This window comes from Cyprinodon tularosa, unplaced genomic scaffold, assembly GCF_016077235.1.
Source record: "Cyprinodon tularosa strain WSP-4 unplaced genomic scaffold, ASM1607723v1 ctg985, whole genome shotgun sequence".
In the NCBI taxonomy this organism is placed as follows: Eukaryota; Metazoa; Chordata; class Actinopteri; order Cyprinodontiformes; family Cyprinodontidae; genus Cyprinodon; species Cyprinodon tularosa.
In genome coordinates, this window is record NW_024039768.1 from 170,001 (window position 1) to 193,062 (window position 23,062).

General features: G+C 47.9%; 1 protein-coding gene across 1 annotated transcript in view; it reads right to left on the minus strand.

The window, feature by feature from the left end:
• The window catches only part of LOC119777171 (prolyl endopeptidase-like), an 18,705-nt gene extending 13,665 nt beyond the window's left edge, over positions 1 to 5,040 (minus strand). The window contains exons 1-7 of the mRNA XM_038275971.1: positions 4,906 to 5,040; positions 2,318 to 2,392; positions 2,108 to 2,241; positions 1,186 to 1,316; positions 907 to 1,116; positions 553 to 674; positions 1 to 23 (exon numbers count right to left, since the gene is read on the minus strand). The exon at positions 1 to 23 is cut by the window's left edge and continues 83 nt beyond it. Coding sequence (XP_038131899.1) covers positions 1 to 23; positions 553 to 674; positions 907 to 1,116; positions 1,186 to 1,316; positions 2,108 to 2,241; positions 2,318 to 2,392; positions 4,906 to 4,947 — 737 coding nt within the window. The 5' untranslated portion in view covers positions 4,948 to 5,040. The remainder of the gene's footprint in view (positions 24 to 552; positions 675 to 906; positions 1,117 to 1,185; positions 1,317 to 2,107; positions 2,242 to 2,317; positions 2,393 to 4,905) is intronic.
• Positions 5,041 to 23,062: the final 18,022 nt, after the last annotated feature.

Consider the following 23,062-nt stretch of genomic DNA (forward strand, 5'->3'; position numbering starts at 1 on the left):
GCGTAGCGTCCGTCATCAGAGATCTGTGGACAGGAGGACAACAATCAGAACCAGATGTTACTGCGGGCCCAGAGGAACCAGAACCAGATGTTACTGCGGGCCCATAGGAACCAGAACCAGATGTTACTGGGTCATTGTTCTGGTGAGCAGCCTTTGATGGTAAACTGAATTAACAAACCCAGAACCCAGAAGCTGAATGGTGCTCTGAGGAGGAGAACTGATCATTTAAAACCTTGAAATCCGGGTCAATCTTAGGGCCAGATGCTGACTGGTCACTAAACGCAAAACAACCAAACACCTCGACCCACCAGAGGTGTGGTGCCGACCCGTTGCTCTGGTTTGGAGATGCTTGATGGAACCTTGATAAATCATAAGGAGGCTCTGGCTGGTTCGGGTTGATCTGGGTCAGAATCTCAGGTTTCTGCTGAATGTTTGCCCTAAACAGGGACTGGAACCAAAATCAAGTGGGTTCTTCAGACCTAAAGAGAATAGATTCTACAGACCTCTTCCCGCTACCGACCGATAGATAGCGGAACCCGGGCTTGGACTCACAGTGACGGAGCTGTGCCATTTGGGATGATCCGGGAACTCTGCGACCAGGATGTCCTCGGACTGCTTGGTTCCGATGACGTGATAGAAGAGCTTCTGGTTAATGTTGGACGTGGTCTCTGTGCCTGCAGGAACAGGGGCTCATTATTCTGATTCAAGGGTCCACTTTCTGGTTTAAGAGCTTCAAAACTAGTCCAGAACCTTGGATCCTGGTTGGTCCCATTATCGTTCTTTATCTATTAGAAAATATCATAATAATATCCCATGTTAGAACCATTTAGACGGTCCGTGTTGGACCGACTAGTTCTAGCGCCCGGCTCTAGGCTCTGAATCTGTGCAGTGGGACGGATGGATTACCGTCGCTCTTTCCTTCCTGGGGGGGGTAGCAGTTGTAGAAGATGCCCTTAGCGTCGTGGGTCCAGGCCAGGCAGCTGAACTTGACCCGTTCCAGGACGTCCGGCAGCTCGGTGAGCCCCTCAGGTTTCAGGAAGCGCAGGGTGACCCAGTCTGAGCCGCTGCTGCTCAGACCGTAAGCGAAGTATTCACACTCCTCAGACAGCCGTCCCACTGAGAAGGACAGGGACAGAGGTCAAAGCGGTGAGACGCTTCCAGGACAGCGTCTGCAGCGGGACTCACTCTTAAGAGCCACGGTTCCGTCTTCAGACAGCTTGTTTGGGTCGAAGAACACAGAGGCTGGAGCATCAAGGGAGTCCTGCACATACAGCACGTCCTGGTTCTGGAGGCCTTTGTTGTGGAAGTAGAAGTACCTGAGCAGAGAGGCAAGGAAAGTACCGTGAGGGGGGAATAGGGTTAGTGTTGGTAACAAAACTGTTAACGTTGGTCACAGAACCGTTAGCCATAGCAACAGGACCATTAGCCACTGTAACAGAACCATTAACGTTGGTAACAGAACTGTTAGCCATGGTAACTGAACAATTAGTGTTGGTAACGGAACGGTTAGCAATGGTAACATGACTGTTAACGTTGGTAACAGAACTGTTAGCGATGGCAACAGGACCATTAGCCACTGTAACAGAACCATTAACATTGGTAACAGAACTGTTAGCGATGGTAACAGAACCATTAGTGTTTGCAACAGAATCTTTAGAGATAGAAATAGGACTGTTAATGTTGATAACTGAACTGTAAGCGATGGTAACAGAACCATTAATGACGGTAACTGAACTGTTAGTGATGGTAACAGAACTGTTAGCTGGTTATTTTACTGGCCTTCAGGGGAAGACCATTTCTGACATGTTTGCTTTACTGTCCTAAACATTGGTTTTATGCAGAAAAAAAGAGGTTTTTCTATCTTCGTGTTTCTTTGTTTGTTTGTTTGTTTTTTTTTATACAGAAAGTCCATCCATCCATTCCATCATTTTAGCGTAAATCAGATGATCTGACCTGATGGTCAGACATCGTTTCCTTCTGCTGCAGTAAAGTAGGGTTAAATGTTTTGGTCTGTAATGGAAATCTTAGCCGCTCCACTGTGACCAGAACCAGAGATCTAAGGCCTTGAGGTTCTAGCTGAGGTTCTGGCCTGGAGTCCGTCGGGTACCTGGATCCTCGTTTGTAGGGGCAGCTGTATTTGGGGTAATCGTAGAGCTCGGTCAGGCGCTGCTGGAACCTGGCCCTCACGGCGCAGCCCTCCAGGTACGGCATGGTCACCTTGTTCTGCTCCTCTACAAACGCCTGAGCAGCAGAAACAGAGACGGGGTGAAGCTTCTGAGTCACAGAGGGAGCGCGCCTGCAGGAGGACGAGTGTTACCATGGTTTCTGGGCTGTCAGGGTCCTCCAGCCAGGCGTAAGGATCACAGATCTTGGTTCCGTGGTATTCATCCACCTGCACAACAAACAACAGTAGAGTTTGGCACTGAAGCTTGATATTCCTGTTCTCAGCTATTTCTTTCACTCTGATTTCTCTGGAACCGAGTATCAACTGCCATCAGCAGATGTAATATTTGGCTCATAAACCGCAGAACTGACAGCTCTGGAATGCACAGATCTATTGTTGAAGCTTCTGAAGCACCGACTCCAATCAGCAAGTGATGCCATCAGACCAGAGCACGCACACGGCGTTATAAGGAATCAGTCTTTATTTAACCACAACTGAATGACGCCTCAGAAGGAGCTTTAGGGAGGCCTGAACTCCCTGCACCGCCGCCGGCCTGCGTCTCGTCTATAGAGTGAACACTTTCATCGTCAGAGATCCGGGGGCTGGAAGGCTGGTGCTCAAACCAGAACCTGGTATCCAACATCAGGGTCAGGGGTGAAGGTCTGAGCGTCAGACAATGCTAAGAGCTAAAAGAAGCTCAGATATCAGAAAAACGAACCTCTGAAGCAGAGATGGAGGAAGCAGACAGCTGATTGGATGAAGAGTGGAGCACACTTCACATTGGGTAGAGAGAAAGTCAACTTTAACCTTTAAGAGGATGGGTTTAAAGTTCATCCACATGTTCATTAAGAGGGAATTGTTGAATTAAGCTGCTAAAATAATAAAGGGATAAAATAAACAACACAATAAAACTTTAATCAAATCAAACGTCTTTGAAATCAAACTGGAAGCAACACTGACTGCCAATCAGTTCCATCTGCTGCTCAGGTGGAACTGATTGGCCATTAGAAAGGCTAACTCAGTAAAGGAGTGGATCTGCAGGTGGGACTGCAGACTTTCTCAGTCCCTCCTGGCTGATGTTTTGGTCCCTTTGAATGGCGGTGGTGCCTTCACACTCCGAACCACCCTCAGGTAGTGCAGCTGATCCAGGATGGAACATCAATGCCAGCTGTGGCCAGAAGGTTTGCTGTGTCTGTCAGAGGAGTGTCCAGAGGCTGGAGGCGCTACCAGCGGACAGGCCAGGACCCCAGGAGACACGGAGACATGGAGGACAACCCAGCAGCTGGACCTCTACCTCTGTCTTTGTGAAGGAGGAACAGGAGGAGCACTGCCAGAGCCCTGCTAAATGACCTCCAGGCTGCCAGTGTGCATGTTTCTGCATTAACGGTAAGAAACCGACTCCACGAGGATGGTATGAGGGCCTGACGTCCACAGATGGAGGTTGTGCTAACAGCCCAACCCTCCACCCTCCATGAACTCCCCAGAGGAGGCAGTGACAGGATATGAGATTACTTGTTTTTGGTTTGTTTCATATGAGCGAGATGTGGATCATATTATTTTTATGTCGTTATATTTACAGTAGGCCTACATGAAGAACTACTGAAATTAATTCCAGATTACATAAAAAGATTAATTAATTCACGGGGGAAAAGGATTAGGATTTACTCGATGAACAGCCTACTGATACAATCTGAAGCCATTCTATGGGTCTGATAGCCGCTAATAACGACCATTTATTGGAACGATAACATCCAAAGCAGCGTTTTTTGTTTTTTTTACATTGGATCCTTGATTTTCTGTTATTCCATCATGTTCTAATCAGTCATATGAGTTTAGTGTCATTTGGAGCCGTTCTGAAGATATTCTGTTAGGTTATATCCAGTAACGTCTTCCTATGGGCAACGACTTGAAGGCACAAACTAAACTGTTCATCATTTATTCTTTATGGTACGCCAGCATTCAGAACATGGAGGCCAATCACTGTCCCCCAGACATCCGCTGTTAGATTTTTATATTTATCTTTTAAAACAAAGTGTGTATGACGTCATCCGCGGTAGAACATGATTTAATAACTAAAATCAAGGGCCCAATGTTAAAAAACGGTGTTCCCCTTTAAGTCCATCTTCCTCTCCTTTGCAGCTGTAGCGCAGCTTCTCCATCTTTTCAAAACTCATTAAAATCATTAATGCATTAATTAGTTGGTTGATTAACGAATTCATAGCTGCTTTTATGAAGATTCTTAACTTTAGGCTGGATTTGGATCTGAGTTAATTTAAGATGTTCATAGAAACGGAGCGCTGGTAGATGATGATGATGATGATGACGATGATGATGTTTACTGTGGACCGGAACCAGAGGTGACATGGACCCATGGTCCTCCAGGACCCGTCTGTTGGATCTGACTGAAACCCTTTTCTTTCTTTTTTTTCTTGCTGAGCTGAATTTAGAACCAGAACCGGTTCTGGTTCCGGTCCAGTCTGCCTGCTGGAGCAGCAGCCAATCAGCGAGGAGAATTCTGCTGACGAACCTTAAAGTTTGTCAGACGCGGATCTCAGGTTTAATGGACCCGAACCCACCGGGTCGGTCCTGAACTCAGAGGCTGAGGTTCCGGGCTGATCGATAATCACTGATTATTACTGATTAATCAATAATCACTGATTAATCAGCTGTTTCCTGACTGCTTTCATTCTCCACCCGGACCGGACCGAACCGGACCGGACCGGACCGGAGTCCAAACTCACCCGGCTGAGGTCTCTGCGGGCTGCGGGGTATTTGAAGGCCATGACGCCGCTTTTCGCTCCGAACCGCCGGTGTTCTGAACAGAAAGTGAAACTTTAAAAAATAACACACAGGAAATGACGTCATCGGCACGGCAGTCCCTGCGGCCAAAAGAGAGAAAATCACCAGGAAGAAAAAACCAGGAAATAATGATTAATATTTAGAGCAGCGCAGGCAGAGGCCCACAGCATGACTGATGGATCTGCCGCAGGTTCCTCTGTGTTCTCGCCCCAAACTCCTGCTTCCTTTCCTTTCAGATCATCAGACATGTGGTCAAAGAAAACTTGATAAAATACAGAAAACTCTTTAAAAACAATGATTTCAATAATCGATGGATGGATTTACGCCCCGCGGCCGATAATGAGAAGAGGTCATGACCCCCAGCAGCGCTGAGGGGGGGTTTGCTGTAAAGGTTCCCACATGTTGGAGGCCGGACCACAAACCATGCAGTCTGAACTTTGACTAGGCTGCTAGAGGAAACTGCTGCTGGGGAGACTCCATCCTTCCCCCGGGATGTTCAGGGTGGGAGGAGGGACAGTCTGCCTGCTTGATGTCCTCCTCAGGACGCGGTGGACGCTTCCCAAACATCTGGAGGTCTGTCCACATCTAACGTCCGGAGGTGGTCCTCATTACTCATTAGAAAGTCCCTATAGTTTCCTGATCTAAGTCCTCACTAGATCAGAGCAGATTAGACCCAAACCTTTGAAAAATAATCAGCAATAATCTGCTGCAGTGTCTAGATGACAGAGACAACTATTTTACTTAATGTTTTAATTTGAGCATTTAATTCTTAGATATTTTATTCTTTCTATCTAAAATAGAAAAAGAAACATAAATGTGTTGCCTGGAAATTAGTAAGAAATTGAAACAAATACAAAATAAAATCCTTTATAAACCTTTATTTATAAACCTGGAGCTCCTCTGAGTAACTCCCTTAGAATCACATTTAAACTGGATGAGTTGTGAACAAATATTATAGACAGACTGACTTAATTAGTTTAATTTGTTTTCATCCAGATGAGCTCTGATAGCTCAGACTGAAAACCAGCTGACATCCAGTCTACATCCAGACTGTTCTCTAAATTCAGTCTGTTCTCTGCATCCAGTCTACATCCAGACTGTTCTCTGCATCCAGTCTACATCCAGAATGTTCTCTGCATCCAGTCTGTTCTCTACATCCAGTCTGTTCTCTACATCCAGTCTACATCCAGTCTGTTCTCTACATCCAGTCTACATCCAGACTGTTCTCTGCATCCAGTCTACATCCAGAATGTTCTCTACATCCAGACTGTTCTCTACATCCAGTCTGTTCTCTACTTCCAGTCTGTTCTCTACATCCAGTCTGTTCTCTACATCCAGTCTACATCCAGTCTGTTCTCTACATCCAGTCTACATCCAGTCTGTTCTCTACATCCAGTCTACATCCAGACTGTTCTCTACATCCAGTCTACATCCAGTCTGTTCTCTACATCCAGACTGTTCTCTACATCCAGTCTACATCCAGACTGTTCTCTGCATCCAGTCTGTTCTCTACTTCCAGTCTGTTCTCTACATCCAGTCTGTTCTCTACATCCAGTCTACATCCAGTCTGTTCTCTACATCCAGTCTACATCCAGTCTACATCCAGAATGTTCTCTACATCCAGACTGTTCTCTACATCCAGTCTGTTCTCTACTTCCAGTCTGTTCTCTACATCCAGTCTGTTCTCTACATCCAGTCTACATCCAGTCTGTTCTCTACATCCAGTCTACATCCAGTCTGTTCTCTACATCCAGTCTACATCCAGACTGTTCTCTACATCCAGTCTACATCCAGTCTGTTCTCTACATCCAGACTGTTCTCTACATCCAGTCTACATCCAGACTGTTCTCTACATCCAGTCTACATCCAGTCTGTTCTCTACATCCAGTCTACATCCAGACTGTTCTCTAAATTCAGTCTGTTCTCTAAATCCAGTCTACATCCAGATTGTTCTCTACATCCAGTCTACATCCAGACTGTTCTCTGCATCCAGTCTGTTCTCTACTTCCAGTCTGTTCTCTACATCCAGTCTGTTCTCTACATCCAGTCTACATCCAGTCTGTTCTCTACATCCAGTCTACACCCAGACTGTTCTCTACATCCAGTCTACATCCAGACTTTTCTCTACATCCAGACTGTTCTCTACATCCAGTCTACATCCAGACTGTTCTCTAAATTCAGTCTGTTCTCTGCATCCAGTCTACATCCAGACTGTTCTCTGCATCCAGTCTACATCCAGACTGTTCTCTACATCCAGACTGTTCTCTACATCCAGTCTACATCCAGACTGTTCTCTGCATACAGTCTGTTCTCTACATCCAGTCTGTTCTCTACATCCAGTCTACATCCAGTCTGTTCTCTACATCCAGACTGTTCTCTGCATCCAGTCTGTTCTCTACATCCAGTCTACATCCAGTCTGTTCTCTACATCCAGACTGTTCTCTACATCCAGTCTGTTCTCTACATCCAGTCTACATCCAGTCTGTTCTCTACATCCAGTCTGTTCTCTACTTCCAGTCTACATCCAGACTGTTCTCTACATCCAGTCTGTTCTCTACATCCAGACTGTTCTCTACATCCAGTCTGTTCTCTACATCCAGTCTGTTCTCTACATCCAGTCTGTTCTCTACATCCAGACTGTTCTCTACATCCAGACTGTTCTCTACATCCAGTCTACATCCAGACTGTTCTCTACATCCAGTCTGTTCTCTACATCCAGTCTACATCCAGTCTGTTCTCTACATCCAGTCTGTTCTCTACATCCAGTCTGTTCTCTACATCCAGTCTGTTCTCTACATCCAGTCTACATCCAGTATGTTCTCTACATCCAGTCTGTTCTCTACTTCCAGTCTGTTCTCTACATCCAGTCTGTTCTCTACATCCAGTCTACATCCAGTCTGTTCTCTACATCCAGACTGTTCTCTACATCCAGTCTGTTCTCTACATCCAGTCTACATCCAGTATGTTCTCTACATCCAGTCTGTTCTCTACTTCCAGTCTGTTCTCTACATCCAGTCTGTTCTCTACATCCAGTCTACATCCAGTCTGTTCTCTACATCCAGTCTACATCCAGTCTGTTCTCTACATCCAGTCTGTTCTCTACATCCAGTCTACATCCAGTATGTTCTCTACATCCAGTCTGTTCTCTACTTCCAGTCTGTTCTCTACATCCAGTCTGTTCTCTACATCCAGTCTGTTCTCTACATCCAGTCTGTTCTCTACATCCAGTCTGTTCTCTACATCCAGACTGTTCTCTACATCCAGTCTGTTCTCTACATCCAGTCTACATCCAGTATGTTCTCTACATCCAGTCTGTTCTCTACATCCAGACTGTTCTCTACATCCAGTCTGTTCTCTACATCCAGTCTACATCCAGTATGTTCTCTACATCCAGTCTGTTCTCTACATCCAGTCTACATCCAGTCTGTTCTCTACTTCCAGTCTGTTCTCTACATCCAGTCTGTTCTCTACATCCAGTCTACATCCAGTCTGTTCTCTACATCCAGACTGTTCTCTACATCCAGTCTGTTCTCTACATCCAGTCTACATCCAGTATGTTCTCTACATCCAGTCTGTTCTCTACTTCCAGTCTGTTCTCTACATCCAGTCTGTTCTCTACATCCAGTCTGTTCTCTACATCCAGTCTGTTCTCTACATCCAGACTGTTCTCTACATCCAGTCTGTTCTCTACATCCAGTCTGTTCTCTACATCCAGTATGTTCTCTACATCCAGTCTGTTCTCTACATCCAGTCTACATGTTTTGGTTAAAACTGAAAAACTTTTTCCTCATTTTAGTTCCTGATCATGTTTCTTCCTGCTCAGTCGTTTAAAATGATGACATGAAACACCTGATGAAGAAGAACCATGACTCAGCAAGAACAGAGTCTACACTAAAAAGGTTTCCTAGAACCTGAGAGGCCCCTGCTTTAGGTTCCTGTCCACACTGGGGGGATGGAAAGCCAGAGTTTCAGACGAGTAATCTGTCTAATCCATAAAGCTGTGAAAACGACTGCCGGGGGGGGCTAATTTCAAACTAATTTAGCTGAGGTGATTAAGTTGATGAGAACCAAGCTGTCGAAGGCCCATCTTCCAGTTTATTTACCTCTGATGTCATCATTCTGTTGCCAGGTAGTTTAGTCTCATGCAAGCTGCTGAGTCCGCTAACGGGTCCGAACCAGAACCAGAACCAGAACCAAGTCAAAGAAGGAAGGTTTAAATTTAGATGTTTTGAAGGTGAATATTGATATTATTCTAAAAAGGTTTGGAGGTGAGCCGGCCTCCTTCCCCAGGTAGCAGCAGTTGCTGTTTGGCGGCCATTGCTGCCGTCATTCAGCAGACGGACTGAAGTCCTGCTTTCAGAGACGCTGGCTGGTCTGCAACCACTTCATGAATCTGCTGCGTGGCCCCTGCTCTCCAGCTCAGGGTCAGAAGGACGTCTCTGCAGAGGACGTCCTCGCTGAAGGGTTAAAGACAAATGTTATATAATCTGCGTCTCCTCATCATGTCTGTAGACTGATGGTTACAGCAGGTTTGGAATGAAAGTGGAGCCTTCCCTGAACTCTCAGGGCCCTCTGGGCCCCTGCAGAGCCCCACCGTGGCCCCGCCTGCAGATGGGCTCTAATTGGCTGGAGACACCCAGGTAATTTGGCAGCGCTGAGATGAGATTAGCCAAGTCAGATTACAGCAGTCAGACGGAGTCCTGTGACTGCAGACTCCCCCGCTGAGACGCCGAGGAGGGGCCGAAAACCGTCAACCTGCTGAGGAGAGAAACCAGAGAGAGATTTTCTACCGAAAGGTTTCAGTTTCCAAACACGCCGCTGGTTGTCAGAGGAAAACACGCCACGCGCTGCGAGAGAAGTGAGCAGCGTTATTTACGGGATCTGCTGCCCTCCAGATGGTGCAGCTGACATCTAATCCCTTATTGTTCTGGATGTTTTCATCATACTGCTGCTTATCATTTCAGCATCAGACACTAATCAGCCGCTAACCTCGGCCTGATCCTGGACTTATGGCTCCGCTAAGCTAATATCTTGGCCTCATGTGACTGAAAGTGCTGCAGATTGTTTGATTCAAACAGATTTAAAAAGGTGTTTACATCAAACTGGATGTAATCCAGAAGTGCTCCACATCTCAGATTATTTTACAGATATAAACCTGTTATTTATCATCTCAGCCTCTGAAGCTGATGAATTCATCTGCAGCTCCACCTCATCATCAACCATCAGCGCTGCGGCCTGACGCCCCGTATCGATCGGGGACTAATGTTATTGTTCCACAGCACGCCTGGAGTCCTGAGGACAATAAGGGACCCGTCAGATTAAGACAATTAGCGTCTGATTGTTATCCAGAAGACAAGGAGAAGCAGAAGAAGAAGATTAAGTGAGAAGATTTAGGTCAAAGTGATGAATTGCAGAAGGAGGTGGGGCGGCGAAAAGGTGGGAGGTAGAGGAGGGAGGATTGGGGTCAGAGAAACCAATGGCTGAGGAGGAGGAGGAGGAGGAGGAGGAGGAGGAGGAGGAGGAGGAGGAGGAGGAGGAGGAGGAGGAGGAGGAGGAGGAGAGTCTGATCTCACCCTGGAGCCAGCAGGTCATCACCAACTCTCCTCACCTGATTCCAGGAGTTCCAGTCTGAGGATTTTCCTGAACTGTCTAGACTCCAGAGTATCCCCCCCCCATGAGGACTTTAGTCTAGATCTGTCTGGGAGACAGAGGAGGGGATTTCAGCACCAAATCCAGGTGGATCAATAGAGATATCTGCTAATTAGTGGTTGGGGGGGGGGGGGGGGGGGGGGGGTCTGTTAGGTTCAGAGATGATGGATGGAAACTCCCTCCTCCTGGATTGGCTACAGAGGTCTTAATGTTGAATGGGGGGTGTTACCAACCCATCAGGACTTTACCTTATAGGGACCAGCTGAATGTCCTCACATGTCCATAGAAGTCCCCACAATGGAGGATACCCCCCCCCCCACACACACACACGTGTTCCAGTCCAGGACTCCAGACTTTAATGCTTCTCTGATGCTGCCATGATCTGGAGATCTATTCAGCTGTGAGAGCTGCACCCTTGGTGCCCATTAGGAGCGTTATCACAGATCCTCCCTCTCAGCAGCAGATAATAACCACTGCTCCCAACAAACCCAGTAGCTGATATTACCTCCCTGCTGTCAGGGTTAGTGATCTACATGTTTAGCCTTTTTCTGACTCTAACTAAGTACTTCCTTCAATCTGGGTTTTACTGATGCATCCTTTATTCTTTATCTCTTCTGATTCAGATCTTTACTAATTATCATCTGCTATTTCCTAAATGTTCTATTAATGTAAGTACATGTTTGCTTTTTCCTTTGCCACCCATGCTCCAGAATTATTGAATTATTTTCTATTCTATTCTATTCTATTCTACTCTACTGGATCATAGCAGCCTAAACCCGGTTCAGATTCCATGACTACCTCAGATGCAGCCTCACCTTCCCGAGACAAACCACTTGTAGATATAGGAGTGCTAATGATCTTATTTTTAATAGAATAAATCTTATTTATAAAGAATCCCATAAAATCATTGCTGCTAAGAGCAGGTGGTATGGACGGTTCAACAGAGCTATGGCTCTGGGTGAGTTTGGCAACTATATAAAAAAAAATATAGGATTATTTTCTCTGCAGTTTCCTAGCATTTTGCTTCAAAGTACGCAGCTCTGCATTAAACCAAGGAGCAAGCTTTCTATTTTTAACTGTTTTCATTTTCAAAGGAGCTGCGTTGTCTAAGGCAATACGCAGAGAACTAGCAACCCCATCAACAACATCATCAACCTGTGAAGGGGAATAAGCTATGCTTTAGCACTCTGCAGCACTGCTCAGCGACACAGAGGAGAGAGAAAGTGAAGCAGATTCTTTAAAATGTATAACTGCACTATCTGATAAAGATCTACTAAAATGGAACCTTCTTTTGGGGGAGGAGAACTCTGTTAAAGTAATCCTGAAGGTTATTAGAAAGTGGTCAGAGAGGACAGGGTTGTGAGGAAATACTGTTATTTCTTCACATTCTATGCCGTATGTCAGCACAAGATCCAAAGTATGAAGATGAGAATGTGTGGGACTATTCACATTTTGAACAAAGCCAATAGTGTCTAAGATAGCATTAAAGGCTGCTCTTAAGCTATCGCCTTCAATGTCAGCATGGATGTTAAAATCTCCCACTATGATGACCCTGTCAGTATTTAATACCAAATCAGAAAGGAACTCTGAAAACTCATCTAAAAATTCAGATGGATGGATGGATGGATGGATGGATGGATGGATGGATGATGGATGGATGGATGGATGATGGATGGATGGATGATGGATGGATGATGGATGGATGGATGGATGGATGGATGGATGGATGGATGGATGGATGGATGGATGGATGATGGATGGATGGATGGATGGATGATGGATGGATGGATGGATGGATGATGGATGGATGGATGGATGGATGGATGGATGGATGGATGGATGGATGATGGATGATGGATGGATGGATGGATGGATGGATGGATGGATGATGGATGGATGGATGGATGGATGATGGATGGATGGATGATGGATGGATGATGGATGGATGGATGGATGGATGGATGGATGGATGATGGATGGATGGATGGATGGATGATGGATGGATGGATGGATGGATGGATGGATGGATGATGGATGGATGGATGGATGGATGGATGGATGATGGATGGATGGATGGATGATGGATGGATGATGGATGGATGGATGGATGGATGATGGATGGATGGATGGATGGATGGATGATGGATGGATGGATGGATGGATGGATGGATGGATGGATGATGGATGGATGGATGGATGGATGGATACTCTGTGGAGACCCTGTGGAATGTCTCCTGTGGAATGTCTCCTGTGGAATGTCTCCTGTGGAAGGTGTCCTGTGGAATGTCTCCTGTGGAAGGTGTCCTGTGAGATGTCTCCTGTGGAAGGTGTCCTGTGGAAGGTGTCCTGTGGAAGGTGTCCTGTGGAATGTCTCCTGTGGAATGTCTCCTGTGGAAGGTCTCCTGTGGAATGTCTCCTGTGGAAGGTGTCCTGTAGAAGGTCTCCTGTGGAAGGTGTCCTGTGGAAGGTGTCCTGTGGAATGTCTCCTGTGGAAGGTCTCCTGTGGAAGGTGTCCTGTGGAATGTCTCCTGTGGAATGTCTCCTGTGGAAGGTGTCCTGTGGAATGTCTCCTGTGGAAGGTGTCCTGTAGAAGGTCTCCTGTGGAAGGTGTCCTGTGGAAGGTGTCCTGTGGAATGTCTCCTGTGGAATGTCTCCTGTGGAATGTGTCCTGTGGAAGGTCTCCTGTGGAAGGTCTACTGTGGAAGGTGTCCTGTGGAATGTCTCCTGTGGAAGGTCTCCTGTGGAAGGTGTCCTGTGGAAGGTCTCCTGTGGAAGGTGTCCTGTAGAAGGTCTCCTGTGGAAGGTCTCCTGTGGAAGGTCTCCTGTGGAAGGTGTCCTGTGGAAGGTGTCCTGTGGAATGTGTCCTGTGGAATGTGTCCTGTGGAATGTCTCCTGTGGAAGGTCTCCTGTTGAAGGTGTCCTGTGGAAGGTCTCCTGTGGAATGTCTCCTGTGGAAGGTGTCCTGTAGAAGGTCTCCTGTGGAAGGTCTCCATTGGAAGGTCTCCTGTGGAAGGTGTCCTGTAGAAGGTCTCCTGTGGAAGGTCTCCATTGGAAGGTCTCCTGTGGAAGGTCTCCTGTGGAAGGTGTCCTGTGGAAGGTCTCCTGTGGAAGGTCTCCTGTGGAAGGTGTCCTGTGGAATGTGTCCTGTGGAATGTGTCCTGTGGAAGGTCTCCTGTGGAAGGTCTCCTGTGGAAGGTCTCCTGTGGAAGGTCTCCTGTGGAAGGTCTCCTGTGGAAGGTGTCCTGTAGAAGGTCTCCTGTGGAAGGTGTCCTGTGGAATGTCTCCTGTGGAAGGTCTCCTGTAGAAGGTCTCCTGTGGAAGGTCTCCTGTGGAAGGTCTCCTGTGGAAGGTGTCCTGTGGAATGTCTCCTGTGGAAGGTCTCCTGTAGAAGGTCTCCTGTGGTAGGTCTCCTGTGGAAGGTCTCCTGTGGAAGGTGTCCTTTGTAAGGTCTCCTGTGGAAGGTGTCCTGTAGAAGGTCTCCTGTGGAAGGTCTCCTGTGGAATGTCTCCTGTGGAAGGTGTCCTGTAGAAGGTCTCCTGTGGAAGGTCTCCATTGGAAGGTCTCCTGTGGAAGGTGTCCTGTAGAAGGTCTCCTGTGGAAGGTCTCCATTGGAAGGTCTCCTGTGGAAGGTCTCCTGTGGAAGGTGTCCTGTGGAAGGTCTCCTGTGGAAGGTCTCCTGTGGAAGGTGTCCTGTGGAATGTGTCCTGTGGAAGGTCTCCTGTGGAAGGTCTCCTGTGGAAGGTGTCCTGTAGAAGGTCTCCTGTGGAAGGTGTCCTGTGGAATGTCTCCTGTGGAAGGTCTCCTGTGGAAGGTCTCCTGTGGAAGGTGTCCTGTAGAAGGTCTCCTGTGGAAGGTCTCCTGTGGAAGGTCTCCTGTGGAAGGTCTCCTGTTGAAGGTCTCCTGTGGAAGGTGTCCTGTAGAAGGTCTCCTGTGGAAGGTCTCCTGTGGAAGGTCTCCTGTGGAAGGTGTCCTGTAGAAGGTCTCCTGTTGAAGGTCTCCTGTTGAAGGTCTCCTGTTGAAGGTCTCCTGTGGAAGGTGTCCTGTGGAATGTCTCCTGTGGAAGGTCTCCTGTGGAAGGTCTCCTGTGGAAGGTGTCCTGTAGAAGGTCTCCTGTGGAAGGTGTCCTGTGGAATGTGTCCTGTAGAAGGTCTCCTGTAGAAGGTCTCCATTTGAAGGTCTCCTGTAGAAGGTCTCCTGTGGAAGGTCTCCTGTGGAAGGTCTCCTGTGGAAGGTGTCCTGTAGAAGGTCTCCTGTTGAAGGTCTCCTGTTGAAGGTCTCCTGTGGAAGGTCTCCTGTGGAAGGTCTCCATTGGAAGGTCTCCTGTAGAAGGTCTCCTGTGGAAGGTCTCCTGTGGAAGGTCTCCTGTGGAAGGTGTCCTGTAGAAGGTCTCCTGTTGAAGGTCTCCTGTTGAAGGTCTCCTGTGGAAGGTGTCCTGTGGAATGTCTCCTGTGGAAGGTCTCCTGTGGAAGGTGTCCTGTAGAAGGTCTCCTGTGGAAGGTCTCCATTGGAAGGTCTCCTGTGGAAGGTGTCCTGTAGAAGGTCTCCTGTGGAAGGTCTCCATTGGAAGGTCTCCTGTGGAAGGTCTCCTGTGGAAGGTGTCCTGTGGAAGGTCTCCTGTGGAAGGTCTCCTGTGGAAGGTGTCCTGTGGAATGTGTCCTGTGGAAGGTCTCCTGTGGAAGGTCTCCTGTGGAAGGTCTCCTGTGGAAGGTGTCCTGTAGAAGGTCTCCTGTGGAAGGTCTCCTGTAGAAGGTCTCCTGTGGAAGGTCTCCCGTTGAAGGTCTCCTGTGGAAGGTGTCCTGTAGAAGGTCTCCTGTGGAAGGTCTCCTGTGGAAGGTCTCCTGTGGAAGGTCTCCTGTGGAAGGTGTCCTGTAGAAGGTCTCCTGTTGAAGGTCTCCTGTTGAAGGTCTCCTGTGGAAGGTGTCCTGTAGAAGGTCTCATGTGGAAGGTCTCCTGTTGAAGGTCTCCTGTGGAAGGTGTCCTGTAGAAGGTCTCCTGTTGAAGGTCTCCTGTTGAAGGTCTCCTGTTGAAGGTCTCCTGTTGAAGGTCTCCTGTTGAAGGTCTCCTGTGGAAGGTGTCCTGTAGAAGGTCTCCTGTGGAAGGTCTCCTGTGGAAGGTCTCCTGTGGAAGGTGTCCTGTAGAAGGTCTCCTGTGGAAGGTCTCCTGTGGAAGGTGTCCTGTAGAAGGTCTCCTGTGGAAGGTCTCCTGTGGAAGGTCTCCTGTGGAAGGTCTCCTGTGGAAGGTGTCCTGTGGAAGGTCTCCTGTGGAAGGTGTCCTGTAGAAGGTCTCCTGTGGAAGGTCTCCTGTGGAAGGTCTCCTGTTGAAGGTCTCCTGTGGAAGGTCTCCTGTTGAAGGTCTCCTGTGGAAGGTGTCCTGTAGAAGGTCTCCTGTTGAAGGTCTCCTGTTGAAGGTCTCCTGTGGAAGGTGTCCTGTAGAAGGTCTCCTGTGGAAGGTCTCCTGTGGAAGGTGTCCTGTAGAAGGTCTCCTGTGGAAGGTCTCCTGTTGAAGGTCTCCTGTGGAAGGTGTCCTGTAGAAGGTCTCCTGTTGAAGGTCTCCTGTTGAAGGTCTCCTGTGGAAGGTGTCCTGTAGAAGGTCTCCTGTTGAAGGTCTCCTGTGGAAGGTGTCCTGTGGAATGTCTCCTGTGGAAGGTCTCCTGTGGAAGGTCTCCTGTTGAACGTCTCCTGTGGAAGGTCTCCTGTGGAAGGTCTCCTGTGGAAGGTGTCCTGTGGAAGGTCTCCTGTGGAAGGTCTCCTGTTGAACGTCTCCTGTGGAAGGTCTCCTGTGGAAGGTCTCCTGTGGAAGGTCTCCTGTGGAAGGTCTCCTGTGGAAGGTCTCCTGTTGAACGTCTCCTGTGGAAGGTCTCCTGTGGAAGGTCTCCTGTGGAAGGTGTCCTGTGGAATGTCTCCTGTGGAAGGTCTCCTGTGGAAGGTCTCCTGTTGAAGGTCTCCTGTGGAAGGTCTCCTGTGGAAGGTGTCCTGTGGAATGTCTCCTGTGCGGTTCTGTGCTGCAGCATCATGTAATTCCTCCTGCTGACTGCTTCTCTGCTCTGAGCTCTGAATGAGTCCAACCCACGGAGAGCTTCCTGTGTTTAGGTTCTGGTACCATCAGAACCATCAGAACCATCAGAACCTTCAGGTTAACTGGGTTCTCCACAGTGATCTCCACCTGATGGTGAAAACAAGCAGAATAAATCTGAAATCAAAGTGATGTGACTGTTAATCTGCAGCACGTTCTTCTTCTGCTGCACCAGAAACGTTCACAAGTTTGAGCTGAGAGAATCTCAGCCTCGCCTGATCTGCTGCTGATGGTGATGATGGTGAGAATGGTGATGATGGTGATGATGGTGAGAATGGTGAGAATGGTGAGAATGGTGAGAATGGTGAGAATGGTGATGATGGTGATGATGGTGAGAATGGTGAGAATGGTGAGAATGGTGAGAATGGTGAGAATGGTGAGAATGGTGATGATGGTGATGATGGTGAGAATGGTGAGAATGGTGAGAATGGTGAGAATGGTGAGAATGGTGAGAATGGTGATGGTGATGATGGTGAGAATGGTGAGAATGGTGAGAATGGTGAGAATGGTGATGATGGTGATGATGGTGAGAATGGTGAGAATGGTGAGAATGGTGAGAATGGTGAGAATGGTGAGAATGGTGATACATTTCACAGCAGACAGAAAAGGAAAATGTCCTCAGAGGAAGAGAAGAACGTTGGATGACAGACGCTGTTTGACCTCTGATTGAACGGCGCTCTGAGGCCAATCATGGTGGCTGAAACTTCTCAGAGAAGTCGATGACATTAGAGCGCTTAGATGATGATGATGATGATGATGATGATGAGGATGAGGATGTTGTTGTTGAGGCCGGTCCGTCTCCTTCCTTCCTCTTCTGTGATGGCATGCATCTCAGAGGAGGTGTGAAAATGACGGGTTATTTTGGTCTGCGGCGCTCAGACTCTGAGAAACTCTGAGCTGCAGCTCTGCTGCTTGTGGCATTTGGTGAGTTCTCACTTCACAAGAGCCTCGTTAGGATAAGCAGGCGTGCAGCAAACTGAGAGGGAGGGCAGGGGTCAGAGAAGCTTGTCTAGATCTGCTCCAGAGGCCGGGTGTGCAGGGAGCCGCTTGTCTAGATCCGCTCCAGAGGCCGGGTGTGCAGGGAGCCGCTTGTCTAGATCCGCTCCAGAGGCCGGGTGTGCAGGGAGCCGCTTGTCTAGATCCGCTCCAGAGGCCGGGTGTGCAGGGAGCCGCTTGTCTAGATCCGCTCCAGAGGCCGGGTGTGCAGGGAGCCGCTTGTCTAGATCCGCTCCAGAGGCCGGGTGTGCAGGGAGCCGCTTGTCTAGATCCGCTCCAGAGGCCGGGTGTGCAGGGAGCCGCTTGTCTAGATCCGCTCCAGAGGCCGGGTGTGCAGGGAGCCGCTTGTCTAGATCCGCTCCAGAGGCCGGGTGTGCAGGGAGCCGCTTGTCTAGATCCGCTCCAGAGGCCGGGTGTGCAGGGAGCCGCTTGTCTAGATCCGCTCCAGAGGCCGGGTGTGCAGGGAGCCGCTGGCTGCAGAGAAACACCAACCTGCAGATTCTTTAATCATTGCTGCAGATTTCATGTCTTTCTGTGCAGAAAAATCCCCCAAAGCTTCCTGACTCTGAAAAGAGCAGGATTGGGATCAGCTGCAGCTTTAAAGAGAAGGAGGAGAGGAGGAGGCGCTGGATGATGTAATGCTGTTAATAATGGCTCCTCTGGTGAGAGGAGAGACGCCTTCACCTCCTCTCAGGGTTCAGACCCACAACTTTCTCAGAAGTAACCAGCAGCTTGGAGCTGAGCCATGATGGGAGCTCCTTCCTCCTCCTTCTGGCTACAGGAAACCTGTTTATTGGGGGGGGGGTGTTTAAAGCAACGTGTTTATGGAGATTAACCTTAAGCGCCTGTTTTTTCCCAATCTAATGTGGATTATGTTTGATTTATAGATTTCCCACACATGGAGGCGGGACTGTTTTCCTCGACTGAAGTCGTCTTCACCTCCTCTGAGTGAGGAGCGTTCAGAAGGAGGAGTTCACCTCCCACGGCTGTTGTTCCTTTGAAGGCCCAGAATGGAGGCGAAGATGGAAAAATGTCTCCTTCTAGGGACTCGTCAGACACGAGTCACCCGGACAGGCGGACATTTCCTGTCTTTGGGAAGCTGAGTGGATCTCATGTGACAAAGCATCTGAAAAGTGCGGCCTGTATCTGTATTCAGGCAGAACTCTGTAGAACCTGCAGGTGAAAGGACAACATCAGATATCACTGCCAAGGCATCACCACAGCATGATGCTGCCACCGCCATGCTATTCAGGGAGCTCTGCAGTGATAGTTCTGCTCCATAACTGGCCTACAGCTTTGAAGCTAAATCATTTAGTAAAACTTAATGTTAAATTTAATGATGCACTAGTTTGTTTTATCAAATAAAATCCAGCAAAGTATCTGAAATCTGAGATGAAATGAGGGACAGTCTGAGAGGAATGAAGAGTTTTACATTGTGGCTCTTAAAAAAAACAAATATTTAATCAATGGTGATTTTTCCATATTTCTGCTCTGTAATCTGGGCAGATTATCATCTGGGTTAAAAGGATCTGCTGGGAGCTTAATCTGGTCAGACTCGGTAAACAACACGATTGATGACTGATATCCTGATGATTTACGATGCAGATTATCCTGTTTTCAGCCAAAGACCTGAAGCTGTTTACTGTTTACTGCAGCAGCTGGATGGCAGGAGGTCACCTCCAGATGTTCTCAGGGAAATTAGCTGCAGGGGGGGGGGCACATGTGATCGGAGCGTCGGAAACCAGTGAAAGAACGAAACTCCGCCTTCAAGTCTGGTGACTTAAGATTAGACAACTTTTATTGTCATTTTGTACACAGAGTTTTTACAGAATAAGATCACGTTTGTACAGTCGGTGAGCAGGTGGTGCAGCGGTTAGCCGCACATGTATGGAGGCCTTAGTCCTGGACGCGACCGACCCGGGTCCGAGTCTGGCCTGTGGTCCTTTCCCGCATGTCGCTCATAAAAACTGGAATCCTAACACTGTCAGCCTACTGTGGGAAAACGAGCCTCTAGTGCCGCAAAACAAAAGAAAAAACATTTTATAAAGTGATCAAATGTAAACATTTGGAGCAGAAACACGTGTTGATCTGGAAGTTTGATGGTCCAAACTGGTCTGATACCAGAACCAGAACACCCAGGGAGACTGGTTCATTTACAGACAGTGCAGTGCTGCCAGTGGCCTGCAGGGGCGCTGCACCTACAGCTCAGAGGTCAAACTCCTAGTGGCTAAAAGTTACTCTTTAAATGATTATTCGCTAAAAGCAAAATGAAAATAAAGTTTGTCTAAATCTAAGTCTTATTCCATCCGTCTATGGAGGGGGGAGGGGTCTACGCTGGACAGTTCAGTCTGACTGACTCCATGTCAGGCAGTCTGGAAGGAAGCTTTCAGGACTGATAGATTTGGTTTAGAAATAATTAGATACTGACGGCTGAAAGGCAAAGATTTATAAAATAGAAACCAGGAAGGCTCTTCCAGCCGTTTAACGATATAAACTGCTCCTAAATGCGACATAATAAAGGGCGTAGATTCAAACTCTGCTCTGTTGAAGCTGCAGTTCGGACTGTTGTAGCGAAGAGAAGAGCTGTTGCATTATGGTCCCGCCTCCTGTGCTCTGATTGGTCTGTTCTACACCAAAGGGTTTCAGCCTTATTTTAGCAGCCTGGTCGAATCCCTAAAGGTGGAAATATGAAGCTGAGCTGAAACTCTGCTTCATATTTCCACAAAGCTGCATCATTTATCTACATTTGAGAGCTGAAAGGTTGACAGACTGGCCCAGTCTGCTGTCCCACAGCATGACTAAAAGTCAGCGCATGTTTATGGCCGATCAGCGTGTAAAACAGCATGGTGACTAATTCTCCTTCTGCTCTCACTGGAACCGTTTCTGCTGTTTGATCAGCAGCAAACAGGACTTTCTGTGCTGGTTGAGAAATTTATGCCCTCAGGTTCTGCTGAGGTTCTTTCCAACATTGTAAAATGTTGCTTCAGTTATGGATGTTCTGCTCCAAACCAAACCTCTCTGTGCTCCTAATGCCAAAGATTTTCATTGGATTTCTGTCTGAACTTTGACTAGGCCGTTCTAACCGGTAGACCTGCTGTAATCTGCTCTCTGACCGGTTCTTCCTGCTGAACCTCCATCAGTCTCAGGTCTTCTGCAGGAAGGATGGTTCTGGATTCAGCTCCATCCATCCTCCATCTACTCTGACCTGGATTCCTGTCCCGCAGAATCCTCTCCATGTCCATCAGAACCTAATCTAATCTATAATCTAATCTATAATCTAATCTATAGAACCTAATCCTGCTTTAACAGGAACGTCTGCTGGGTTCTTTGGTCTTCATGACTTTTCCAGCGTTTTATTCTCATCCCACCGTCAGCAGTACAGAGCAACAAACTCCCCTCTCTGCATCTAACCCCCTCCCCTCAGGGAGCAGCGGGCTGCCATTCTGCGGCGCCTGGGGAGCAGTGTGGGGTTAAGGGTCTGGCTCAGGGACCCAGAGTGGCAGTGGCAATGATGATGATGATTGTTCTCTTATGTTCCCCACAGAACCTTGGAGGCCATAAACGAACATTTGTAGTTAAACTCAGGATGAAAGGAGCTCAGCTGGGCTTTGATGCTGCTTAGGAAAGATTTGAGGTGAAATTAGAGATTATAATAATCCTAAAACTGATTAAAGAAGAATCCAAATGTTTAAATTAGTCCAACTCTCTCTTAGAAGGGAGAACATGGCCTTCATCCTGGCTGTGGAACCTGGACCAGTGCTGATGGGTGCTGATGTAGGCGCTGCAGCGCAGCTAGCTTTATCAATCTGGGATAAAGTGGATTATTGCAGGTCTACTGTCCAAAGTTTGAGCTCAATCATGGCCGCTAAATGCAACATCTTCCGTCTGTAGAAAGCTGAGATGACAGATTACTGCAGCACAGATTGATAATCCAAACTATCAGCCTGTGGCCTCGAGCTGCACATCAAACCTGAACATGTTGCTTCCAGCTGAGTGATGCTCTCTCCTGCTAACAGGAAGTGCTTGCACGGGTGACTCCTCAGCAGGTGCATCACATGTGCAGCATGCCTTCAGTTTCTGCTGAACATACGATGCTGGTGAGCAGCTATAAAAACAGCAGTTCTAAGGAAGCGGAGCTCCAGGATGATTTCATGGAGGTTTCTGGGTTTCCCTGAAACAGCAAAACAAAGTCTGATCCATGGATGCTCCAGTCAGGGAAAGGAACAAGGTTAAACTCAGTCTCAGGAAAAATCCCAAGTTATCAAAGATTGCATCAGAGAACGGGACAAAGCTGCGAGCTGAGGGCCAAACCGATCAGGCCCTGATAAAGGACACGTTTTATATCGATTTATATCGTAAATACACCTAGATGTTATTGAATCTGTCCGTCCGTCCGTCATCCATCCATCTGGAACAGGCTGTTTCAGCTCCAGCTACAGCCTCTAAACCAGATATAGATCTGGACTTTGACTAGGCCATTCAGACACCTTTATTAGTGGACCCAGTGAGCTTTGGTCCTCCATCGACCAATCAACAGCTGTGGACGTTTCGTCACATCCAGCTTCTTCAGGACGTTCATGGCAGCAGCGAAGATTAGATCACCGCCATGTTTAACCGCAGGTGTGACGTTCAGCTGAGGTTCTGGCCTTGGATGGAGGCCAGAGTCTGAAACCCAGGACTTTAACTCGGGGAACCAAGGGCTTAACGAGTGTTTCTGGTTCCTTCTCTGACCTCCCACTGCTGACCTCTTGGTTTCGGCGTATGTCCCAGTCGTGGGACGTTCTCCGCTGTTCCATGTCTTCCTCATGTGTGAATGATGGTTCTCTCTGTGGTTCCTGGACGTCCAAACGTTTACCGACCCTTTGCTGACTGACACATGCCGGGGACTTCCTTTAGCCTAAGCCGTGCTGTCGGACAGCTTCTGTTGGATGAATCTCTAGGTCTGGTAGAAACTGGGTGTTTGTGACAGACTGAACCAGGCAGCGTTTAGTTTTTTTCGTGTCCAGGTGCGCCGCTGAGAAGCGCAGCTGTTGCAGGGTTTGTTGTGAGATTGTTTGATGTGTTAATGCATTAAATATGCAGCCAAACGCTGACTGTCATGTTTGCACACAGCCAGTTCAGTCTGTTGGTTTTAATGGGAACAAGGCGCATAGAAACAGGAGTGGATTGAGTTCTGAGATAAAAAACCAGAGCAGCAAAGGAACAAATAACATCTGCCTCTAAGATTGGAACGACTCGGGTATGTTGGCGAGCAGCCGGCTGCTTTCTCTGCTCTGTAACGGACATCTGAGCAAAACCACCATTTCAACTGGTGCTGATCTAGAGCAGACTGTTACAAAACAGCCAGGTGCGCAGGTGGCATCATTTGGTCTCAGACAGCTG